The sequence below is a fragment of the Trichoplusia ni genome, chromosome 1 (genome assembly GCF_003590095.1).
Source record: "Trichoplusia ni isolate ovarian cell line Hi5 chromosome 1, tn1, whole genome shotgun sequence".
Lineage (NCBI taxonomy): Eukaryota > Metazoa > Arthropoda > Insecta > Lepidoptera > Noctuidae > Trichoplusia > Trichoplusia ni.
This window is the reverse complement of record NC_039478.1, coordinates 1,700,970-1,712,874: the sequence shown is the minus strand read 5'-3', so window position 1 is coordinate 1,712,874 and position 11,905 is coordinate 1,700,970. Positions and strand designations below refer to the sequence as shown.

General features: G+C 34.5%; 1 protein-coding gene across 2 annotated transcripts; it reads left to right on the top strand.

Annotated features, from left to right (window-relative positions):
- Positions 1-276: 276 nt before the first annotated feature.
- Positions 277-11,860, top strand: LOC113505867 (syntaxin-7). 2 transcript variants are annotated; one of them, XM_026888832.1, is made up of 8 exons: positions 277-390; positions 652-770; positions 1,424-1,493; positions 1,696-1,846; positions 5,522-5,612; positions 6,269-6,396; positions 7,832-7,987; positions 8,822-11,860. In XM_026888832.1, exons 2-8 carry the CDS (start codon positions 665-667, stop codon positions 8,906-8,908), a joined length of 789 nt encoding a protein of 262 aa, XP_026744633.1. In that variant the 5' UTR covers positions 277-390; positions 652-664; the 3' UTR covers positions 8,909-11,860. The 2 variants fall into 2 exon arrangements, with proteins under 2 accessions (XP_026744633.1, XP_026744554.1); XM_026888753.1 differs by having other exon boundaries at positions 277-561.
- Positions 11,861-11,905: the final 45 nt, after the last annotated feature.

Below are 11,905 nucleotides of genomic sequence, written 5' to 3'. Positions count from 1 at the left end.
TTCCATTATACTGCACTTTGTGAAAGCATTAAAGTACTAAGAAACCTATTCTTTAAGACATGACGTTATAAGGATATTTAGAGAATACTATTTATGATTACGAGCCTGCAAAAAAATACGTTTTACCTTGCCTAAAAATCTTTGTTATAATGTTTCATAAGTAATCCAATCAAAAATATGTGATCAACAATGTGTGACATTATTGTGACAAGTTCATTATCTGTAGGCAGTGCATGTAGCCCCAGCTTTAATAAGTTTTGACAGATAAAAAATACAACCAACTGCGGCGAGTCGCTGACTGACGTAAACGTAACGTACAAAGTGAATTCATTCAATTCAGTTTCTTTCTTTTTGTACTAGTTCTCTCGCGAAGTCTTCTAAAACATTAAGGTTTCGTTTTATTGTTCTTTGATTGTATTAAATCTGTTTATTTTCCTTGCTGAGCGCTTGCAAGCTAAGTTTTTATGATAACATTACTTTAGGAATTTGTGTTTTTTATGCGAAGGAAAAACGGTGCACGTCACAATTTAATAACTTCTTATTAGTTTAACTTGATTACAGGTACATCCCTACTGCTTGTAGGCTTGTTAGTTGTTGTGCTATTTCTGTAGATAAAATTACGTGTGTTGACTAACAGTTTCGATGTTGTAGGTCACAAATCAGGATGGAATCCTCGTATCAGGGCGGAGTAGCGGACGAAGAGGCTGGGAATAACTTCCAACGCCTCTCGCAAACTATAGCCAGCAACATCAAGAAAATATCACAAAATGGTATGTGTTTCCATTGTTCCTATTTACGTAGTAACTTTTATCTCTGATTTATCTTGTACAGCTTTCTTGTCATTTGTTTATTATTAGTCATCGTCTATTATGTCCGTTTTGTTACACTGAAGTAGTATACATTTCGTCGTTTATTTACCGCGAATTATCATCAAAGAATGGAAAATTTAAGATACAACAATGTCAAGGTCTAAGACAGAACTTTTTCTACTTTCATTCTGGAGTTATTGTAATACCCACAGACTTTCCTTCCATTTTAAAAATATTTGCCAGTTTCCTAATATTTGGATATTTCATCATTTAGCTTTATGATTGTTAGGTTATTGACACTTTATCATATCCTGAATGTCTCTTTGTAAATGCATAAAAAACAAACTACTTATTGATAAGTACCTTTTGTTCAAACATGCTACTGTAATTTTTACGTCATTCTTAGACACAATAGTAGGTCTCTTAAAATGTGGGCAGATGACATGCTCTAGGTCAACTATAATGCTGGTGTACAGATAATTAGGTCCAATCAAGAGGTAGTAGTAGTAGATTACTCCTCACTATAACTTGCTATGAGTATTCCTTCTATCTTTTACTCACTTTGTCTAGTACTTTGTTTTATCAAATAGGCTAATAAACTTTCTACTTGGCAGTGTCATCTATGTCAAAGATGGTCAACCAGCTCCAGACTCCACAAGACTCACAGGAGCTTCGGAACCAATTGTAAGTGTTCCTTTACTTACTCAGAAAACAACAAGCATTACATAAGTTTATTTACAATTCTCACTAAGACTACTGAAACGTGGTAACTGTAAAGTGAAATTACTAAATTTTCAATGCCATTCACCTTAACCCTTGCCATATAGTGACCAAGGCCAATACAGTCTAACAATCAATAATCCATGTATGTCTGTTGCTTGTTTAGGCGGCAAATACAAAACTACACACAGAAGCTGGCTAAGGACACATCTTCTCTTATCATGGAACTGATGAAGCTGCCAACCGATCAAACCGCCAACAAATTAACAAGAGATCGCCTCAGTGATGAATACATGATGACTCTCAACTCATTCCAGGTCAGTAATACAGTTATTATTAATTTAGAATAGTCTTTTGAAGTTCCTCATGACATTAGATCATTATGTCAGAAAAAGGTATCACACTTTTGGTTATTTTTTTTGTCCTGCTCAAAAAAAGATGAGGTAGTAAGAAACTCGTACAAGAAATGAACTTGGACATTTTTTTGGCTTACTTCCGTTCAGTACTGAACCTTCAATGAAGCTGAGCCTTCCTTTCTCTGGTAGAAATAAAAACCTTTTAAGCAAGTGTAGTCAGTGCCTCAACCACAGAATGTAGAATAGTTGCCTAAACATCGTTTTTATGTAACTGGACATGATAGTTATCAGAAACATTAAAAACAATCTTGCCCCAAGGTGAATTAATTTTGGTCAGTCTTGGGAAATTCAAGGAATTAACAAAAGGATGATTCTTTATCTTATAGAATCAAAAGTAATTTGTATTATAATAATTTGTCAATGTAGGGAAAGCCGTTAACATACAGCTAGTTTAGAATCACTGCAGTAAATCAATAGTGAAAACCAATCTACACAACAAAGACATCATGGTAATATATAATTCAATGAAAAGTTTCTATTACTGTAACACTGCAAGGGCTAATTAATAATAACATGCTAGCTTGTATTCCCACTGCTATTGATTATATTATGGCCTCAGTCGCCTGTCTCATAGCAACTATATATACACTAGCTGTCCCAGCAAATGTGGTTAAAAAAGGCGTTATGAAAAAAGGCGTCCGTTTTTCAGATCTACCGAATATTTATACAAAATTTCATAAGAATCGGTCAAGCCGTTTCGGAGGCGTTCTATTTCGTACAACGTGACACGAGAATTTTAAATATTAGATAATTTTTTACTCAATCAAAGTCTAGAGATTAGTTTGGTTAGTTGGTTAGTCTTTTATTAAAACTTTATTTATTTAGCAGTTCTCTACAATATGAGTTACGCTTTGTGGTTGCTGTTATATATAGCATTAACCAGTCAAAAATAGGTTTGTTACCATTGAAAAGAACTATTTCAGATTCATATGCAAAGTCTTATTAAAAACAAGTTAAAGACTATATTACATTGTTTTTTGCTTAAAGAAGGAAAGTATTACAACTATCGAGAATAATTAGCAAAAATATTTTTCTCTAACAATTTCTAAGTAATTCCTTTTCTAAATAAAAGAATATGGAATGCAGACGTAATGATTATTCATCGCTATTGTGCTGTGACTATGGTATCCCGTGTATTTGTAAATACGTATGTAAAGCGTCTGTAGAACGTTTACCGCGAATGAATACCTACTCAAGAGATTTTATCACGAGGACCCACATACAAAACAATTGGAATTGCAGTAGGTTTATGAAGCCAGAAAGTAGCATTAGGTATTAATCTTGTTTTGTCCTACCAAGTTCTATGTGCGAGATATAGAAGCCTAGTGGACAATGAATTTAAATTCTATGCAGCTACTATCAAACATTTCTAATTGTTTAAAATTTGTAAAAAAATATAACAGAGTTCTTTATTTATAAGCGTTCATAATGTTGATGTAAAACTATGTCAATGCTTAATGATGTTTTAAAATACCTTTCAATGACTTGATAGACGAGTAATTATAGAGGGGCTATTGTGTCCTTACAAGTCTACCAGTAATTATTTTGTATGATACTATTCATTTACTACGTAAATAGCTAAATTTGTATGCCCAAGTTTATTTAAGAATGTTTCATCTGGAATGTTTACAATACATAGACAATGAATCATCCCAAAATGCTGATACGAATTTGTGTCACAAGGTTTTATTCTCGCGGACTCTTTCCATGAAACATAGAGTAAATATAAACCGAGTAAAAGTTGAAAATAGCATCGGTACAGAAAATAAAACTCAAAGCAATTAAACTATAAAAGAAACTCGGCATTAATTACTTAAATAAGTCGTTAAGCTTTTAAAGTTAGCTCTTTCGTGAGCTGGTTCCATAAAGCGTAGTGCTACGTCATTTATTAGGAAAAGTGAAAAGTATTCGTAGGGAGAAAAGCGGTTGAGTCAAAAGTTTCAAAGTTTTTTTGCCGCTTCATTAAAGAGGTCTTAATTACTGCCTTTATGGACTAAGCCGCTTAATTCGCTTCGGCGACTGAGTTCGCTTTGTTTGTTATTATATTGGTGAAAGAATTGTACAGTTTGTATGGAATCGTGCTCATTAATGCTTTAATACAACTCATTTTTGCGTTATCAGAATAATAAACACTTAGAACTTATATCCATTAAATACATTTTGTCTTTTTTTATAAACGTTCTGTAAACATTGTCTTACATTTAAGTTCCTGCAGATCTCAAATCGGACTGTTTGGTCAAACTAAATGGAACTACTGTCAAAGTTAGTCAATAATGAATAGTTTCTAAATAAATGTTATTTAATTAATTGTGCATTTTTTCCACGTATTGACTGATAGGTATATTTACTGTTTCGTGGGAGGAAAACCTTGTTATTTACATATGTGGCTTGTTAATTTAACAAATGATTCTTACGTCATTACATTACGAGCTAATCTGTGTCGCCCAAACAAGTAGAAATTCCAATTCAATTCAAAATTCGTGTTTCTCACGTTTGAAACCGGTATTAGCGCTCAGTGCATAATTTATGTAATAATGCGGTTAACATTATAAGTTTATCATTAGACATGAGATTTAATACGAGACAAAATGGATGTTTGAAGGTTGAGAGGTTGGGTGAATAATAAATATATGAATTAATTATTCTAGTAGTGTATAAATAACATGCCAACCATTTTGTACGAATCAATTATATTTTTTTGATAACGTCGTTCGATAAATGTTGTATGATAAAGTGTGCTAATAACACTTTCCTACAGCAATTTAAAAATAAAGTCTAATTTTGACTATAAGTACTCTTTTTTAACTTTATAGCCAAGCCTCGTATGCCAATTAATAGCACAGTTATTTTTATTGTAACCATAAAAATGGTTGATTTTTTTAAATGGTTAATTTAGTTTTTGCTTTTATACGACTGCATTTATAATAATGACCTTAAACTAGCAAAATGTAACCTTGTATCTTAAATAATTACACAATATTTAGGTATTCTATGTTTACTTGACTTTATTTTTAAATTCCTAACGACAAGCTTGCATGCGTCAGGCACGAAAGATCTCATCATATATTGCTTTTATTGACTTTCGATCGATTCGAATAGCTCACAAGAAGTGTACTTTAATTACTTAATATACGAAATAAGCTTATTATTCTACAACCCATATAAGTAAACTGGACATTCTAGAATACTTTGTGAAATGAATATCTATACATTACCATCGATTTTGACATATCTACCAAAGCTAAGCCAGAACACAACAAGCAAGTTACATTATTCCGAAAGCTAGAGCTGACGAATCGCTCAAATACATATATTAAAGTGGCAAGACACGTCATTTTTCAAAAAGGGAATTACCTTCCCTTACTTCCATAGCTCTACATTCCAAAGCGATGTAACATTTTCTAAGCCCTCTGTAATTGAAATACTCTTACAACGATGTCCCACGTAATGAGCTGGTTAACATCTCCAATCACGTACTTATACGAAGACGATGAACTTTTCGCTGTTGAGTATTAATTTACTTGCTATAAATACGCCATAGTATAACCTATTGTAACTTCTAATTGCTATCGACAGGCGACACAGAGGCTGGCCGCGCAGAAAACAAAAGAAGATGTGAAGAAGGTCAAAGCGCAGTCGGTGAACATTGGCGACCCATTCTCCATAGGTGAGTACCATGCAAATTTATTTTTCTTTAAACGAAGCCCTTATATACACCTTGGTTATTACCTTTAACCCTGCATAATTCACTACTTGGCATGTTTCTGTTTCCTACCAGTCCAACTCATATACGAATCACTCAATATACTCAATCAGAATGTGATTTTGTTTTTTTTTTCACTTTAGCGTTACTCGTGCGGTGACCTGTGCTTTTTTAATTGGAGGAGAGCATTATTTATAACAATGTCAGTTGTGTCACTCTTCTTATTAATGAAAAAGTTTTAAACAACTATAAAGTTTATTCAGAAAATAAATTTTAATAAAGGAATCGTGATTATTCAGCATTCCTCTGACCTTATCCCAATTTTCTTTTTTATTTGGGCTCGGCGCAGTGTGCCTATTCTTCCATACTTTCGTATCTGACGTTTTCCTACAACTAGCACTCTTTGCAGCTATATTATCTTTTAAGCAATCTGTCCATGGTTTCTTTGGTCATCCTCTTTGCTTATGTCCATTCCCATCAATGTTCAATACCTTCCTCACCACATCTATCCGTTTTTGTAACACCACACATTTCTCTTAAAATTTCATCTCCGCTATAGGTTTACAATGACATAACGTCACTTGTCACACGTATCCCTAAAAACTATTTTTGTTTACCAGGTACAGGAAGTAATGAGTTGATGGAAATGGGTGAACCAAACTCTAGGAAACAAGAACAGCAGACGATACAGATGGAGAGGTCGCTCGTCGAGCTGGAGGAGCGCGAGAGAGATATCCGAGAGTTGGAGGTAAGGAACCATGTCGCGTTGATGTCCAAGTGACGTTATCATGCCTTGAAAAACGGCATTGGAAAGTGTTGTCAATAGAAATGTGATCACAATTTACTTTTTTATAATAGCGGCCAGGTATTTTAGCATAGAGGTCGTCGTCATTTCGTGGTCCGTGCGTGATGAATTAGATTGGAGAAAACGCAGAAGCCGTTGCATGGCTTTTCATATTTAGTCAGTAAGATACTGAATCTAAGTCCGAGGATGTAAGGATTCGTGAAGAAGTATCATAGTAATTTGCGAGGGTTATATCAAATAACTTTCATACTTTTTACGGAAGTTTGAAGATGACACTTGAGGAGAAAGGGGCTCATGATGAAGCTGCATTGAATGGAATACACCTTATTGCAGAAAACAGGAATTGCAATAATTTTATATTATGATATCCGCAGTGTGGATCCTAAAAGCTATATTTTTACGACAATCATCGGATGCACCAATGCCCTAAATAATCGATTGCACGTGTCAACGGCTATAACACTAGTGTTTTGCGAGTAGTAAGTCGAACGAGGTTAAGGATCATTAAAAAAAAGTAACGATGAATTTGCAACCATCATTGTAGACTTTAAAATAAATCAAACAAGTTCATTTTAATGAGTAACATTCGGAATGCGCGCTGTTATCAAAGAACGAATTAGTGTAACATATTCGTACGGAGCGGAACGAATCGATAAGATCTATCGTTGAAACTAATAGCACGGCTCCAATACACAATTTGACCGATATATAAAGCCGATCACCAATTTATAGTACACAGTATACATGATTTTTGGATGACGTAAAACATATAAACATGAAAATACATCAAATACATGACATAAAAACTTTTGTCGTAAGTAATTCGACTCTCGGACTAACGAATTTAATCCTTGTTTCGCGGGGGGCTATGCGCATATTTAAGTCATACGCGCAAAATACCTAGACTCGAATTCAATATTCGTGGATCACACAAATGTCGTACGAGGGGATGGTACTCTCCATACGTCGCGAAGACAAGGGAAACTTTGCAATAGGTTCAAACTTTTATTACAACAAAAATGGTTATAACATATATGGCGTTAACATTAATGGAAATGTATGTCTCCTTTTGTTGGAATTGGTGTTTATTATTATTGAACTACTTAGGGTTTCACAAATATTTAATTCGCATACAAAAAGCTTCACCGACTGGATGTGTGGATTACACAAATGTTTGTTCTACGAGGGGATTGCACTTTCGACACTGCAGCTCTGTGGCCTTGGCTAGCTACACCACTCGGCTATAAGTGCAGTCGAAGTTAATATGTCTAAACTATGCAAGGTATCAAGTGCATCAGCAACACATGAAATTGTATCGTATGTAAAATTGTATCGCACAAAGATAAACTCTTCTTAATCCGTGGTTCTGATGTTACAGAGGGACATTATGGACGTGAACCAGATCTTCAAGGACTTGGGCACGATGATCCACACGCAGGGCGAGGTCGTGGACTCCATTGAGTCCAGCGTCGAGCACGCCGCCGTCTACGTATCGAGTGGTACACAGGAACTGAGGGAGGCTAGCAATTACAAGGTATAAAGCTGTTATCTAATATATATTTTATCATGCCACTGGCGGTATCGTCGAGGGTCAATCAAGTCGGTTGAACTGCATGGGTTACATGGAAGATGCGTGCCTCTTGACAGCGCAAGCTTGCTGACTGATCTGACTCTTTCTTCCAAAGGGCGCAGAAGAGCCCCGGAGGCATTTATTTACTCAATATGAATCTATAAAGTAAAAAAACTACATTGTCTGGACATTAAAAGAGGCGATTACCCAAGAGTTTGATTCGACATTTCTTCTCAGGATAGCCAGCTAGGAAATGTCCAATCCAGCTAGCTTAAAAAATGCCATGTCCTAGTGATGACGTCTGTCCTATTCGCAGAATAAATGATTTCATTATCAATATTTTTAAATTCAAGTCTATGATATAGCTCTTTGACCTAAAAAGTTGAACTTAGCGACGACGGTTAAGGTCATCCAATGAGCAAATTGACGGCCAATAATAGGTCTGTTGGTTACAGACGACAGATGACATTACGATAACAGATCTAATATCTCATTACGATATCAGCACGTCACTATCAGCTAGTCTTAAGCCCCGAAGTATACCATCCGAATAATGAGCTATATTCCAATTAAAAAGTGTTAAATTATTTGTCAAACATATACAGTAAAAACACTTTAAGTTATAATTATGTACCGTTGCAATATGAGTTGCCGTAATAGTTAAGGAGTAATTGTATAGGACAATAGCGGCGTTAGCAACGACCTTTGATGTCCCACTACTAGCCGTAATAGCCGTAATATTCAATCAACTGACGTCCCTTATCCAACCTAAACCCTACATATTATTTAAAATTTCAGAACAAGCTGAGGAAGAAGAAGGTGTACCTGTTCCTTGCACTGATCATCGTCGTGTCGATCATTCTGATTATCGTGTTCCACCGCTGAGCGCCGAGCCACCAGATCACACCAAGCACCTACCACAGGGGAACAAATAGGTATCGTCCTTACATCCCCACTTTGTAGCAAATGTGTATAAAATGTTATATTATATCATGTATAAAGGGCAAAGTGCATCGAATTGAATAGACCGTATTCTAAATCAACAAAAACTTCTAAAGAAATCTAAAAGCATTTTAAATGTGGACAACTTCGCTTGTAATATTGTTTATGTTGTGATGGCATCACAGTTTGAAGATTAAATTGTAATAGTTAAGCAAAGAGGTGCTCATTTAATTGCATACATGTGTAATACGTATTCAATTCGTTGCTAGTATATCAAGGTCTAGTATTATAGATATTGTCTAATATTGTATTGATAAGTAGAGCTTTTTATCTTTATTATATTTATAGGACAGTGTACGGATACCTAACCTCACTTCGTATGTCTATACCCTATCTTTAGAAATTGCTGGCAACAACCCGATTATTGTTAATATTGTTAATGCAACATTGCCTGCATTTTTCCCAAAAGTTCTCGTCACTTAATTCCCTTCACCGTTTAATGAGTACTCAATATAATCTTGCCTAATTACGCAGAAATTCAAACTTTCTGCTTTAAGACTTTTAGGGCGGAGAAACGGTATTCAATCTTGGTATTTGTACATCATTGCAATAAATTAAGGTGGTCCTTGTAATTTAAGCTTGCGTTCGCCTATTGCCTTATTGCTCTAGACCTAGACAGTTATACATCAGATAAGAGAGATTAGTTTAGTGTCAAAGGGTTTAAAATTAGCTAATAAGTTTTGTGAGAAATCTCTGTAACACTTCACTTTTAAACTTGGTAGTTTATTTACTTCCAGAGTTGAGGAACATTTGGTTGCCTTATTTTAACTTCTTTAGAATTGGCTTCTTATTAAGTCACGTAGCAACATACCAAGTTATGTATGCTTGGGTGTTCCACAGTATTGTTATTGTTCAAAAATAGGATGACGACCGGAAAGTAAAAATCGAATTAGTCCGTCAGATGGATTATTATGAAATGTTTAACAAGTATTATAGCGTTCATCATGAAAATTGACAAAGCAAAGCTGCTTAAACGTTTCAGAGGAAAGTAAAGACTAAGCAAAATGTATACAAATCAGTGACATTACGCAAAAGTTCTATTAACAGTACTTTGATCAATGAACTATGACTGTGGGTAATAATAAAAAATACGTAGTCAGTATTATCTCTTAAATCACCTGGTGGGCATTAGGGCAAGTTGTCGTCATCCTTATTAAAATATTTTGTGCGACACTAATTTCTATCGTTTTGGGATACTCACACACATTAACATATCCCTTATTATGCGATAAAGTTAAAAGATCATATCATCAAACTTATCTGATGTCGTACAAAAAGCTGCAATAATATATTAATGTTTAAATTCTATTCACGAAACTAAATTAATATTTGAATAGTTGCTAATCATCTAATCATAATTTAAGGGATTGATGTATCATTGTTTTATTAATATATTTTTTCGGTGCATCTTTTGAATTTTTGAATGTTACTGTGGCACAGAGTCACAAGATCATTATTTTGTATCTCGCCTAGTACCATTATTCTTCTTTTCAAAGGAATATTAGTCAGTTGCTGTAACGAATTTACATTTATCTGTAAAATTTATTTTAAAAGGAGTAAATTGTGTGTCGTTTTTTAGAAATTGTTAATGTCTGTATGAGGACTGTAGCTTTACATTATATGCATTGGTAAATATACAAAAAATAATAATTATAGAGTGATTCTTTATTGATTAAAAACCAGACATGAAGGAAGACATGCTGTGCTAAGTTCTTCGAGTTTTTTTTATAGGTTCTTTTATTGGAACTAAAAAGACTACGAGTGACAAAAATAAAGAGAAATATTTAATCAACCTCAGAGATCTCATGTTTGTGTGCTGTTGAACTCAGAGCAAGCTTTGATTGCTTTACCGGCCTATGACAGGTTTATCTGTTCTCTTTTATATACGTCTTTTTGCGCACTGTCAGTCTTATGTCTTGGGTCGGTTATGAGGACATAACAATGCTTGTGTGTCTTGCCTATCCACGAGCTACCTTCAGCCTTGCTTAACAAAATACCAGCTTGACAACAAATTTGTCTGTCTCCAATGCATGTAGGTAGATGTCGGTACAATACAATCAAACAGAAAACTCGTTTGCTGATGCATGATCACAAGTTATGCAATAACAAATATACAGATAGCAATACATAGTGATTCTAAATGTGTGTGTCTATTTTGTTGTTGTTGTAAATGTTATTATCCGCCTTATATCGGCGTTACTGGTTTAAATTGTTGTTGTAATGTTAGGACCAATGTGCCACCGATGCCACCGCACCGTTAACCTATGGGTGATATGAAATATTTTTAGGTGATCAAATTGTCCGTCTGATTATTTCTATGGAGAAGGTACAAATAATTAGAATACCTTTGTTAACGCTACTTAAGATGCTATCGTGTTATACTTAAGGTTTATTTTACTGTGCACCGTTTTGTTTGATTTCTGTAAGCCGGGCCTACTTCTACTTAAAGAATGCTTTTACTTATGTCATGAAGTGTTCTAAATAAGACTCGTCGTGTCGCGTGGGCCCGCCTTACCCTCGGCGTGTCTTGTGATGCTACAACTGGCGGGAAGGCTTTGTGTGGTGCACAAATAAACTTAAACATGTATTCAGAGTGGGTTAGCTACTATAGGATATAGTGATTCATTATTTATACTATATTTTTTACACTATATTTACATGCCATTGTAACTAAACTTCTTTATTTTTGTAAGTCAGTCTTTCCATTATTTGCTTTAAGATATCTACTCTATTGCTAATCATAAGTATCCATGTATAGTTAGTTTAAAATTGCAATATGTTTTATTTAAATGTAAAGTTGTCCATTACTTAAAAATAAATAAATAAACACCGTAATTATAACTTATATTTTTTTTTCTTTCACTCTATTCAGATGCTAGT

What these genes read in the sequence shown, in the direction of transcription:
- LOC113505867 (XM_026888832.1), top strand. Translation starts at nt 665, where the DNA reads ATGGAATCCTCGTATCAGGGCGGAGTAGCGGACGAAGAGGCTGGGAAT. An exon ending in TGGCGACCCATTCTCCATAG is followed by an intron (nt 5,613 to 6,268) that starts GTGAGTACCATG and finishes TTTGTTTACCAG; the next exon opens with GTACAGGAAGTAATGAGTTG. An exon ending in GGGAGGCTAGCAATTACAAG is followed by an intron (nt 7,988 to 8,821) that starts GTATAAAGCTGT and finishes TTAAAATTTCAG; the next exon opens with AACAAGCTGAGGAAGAAGAA.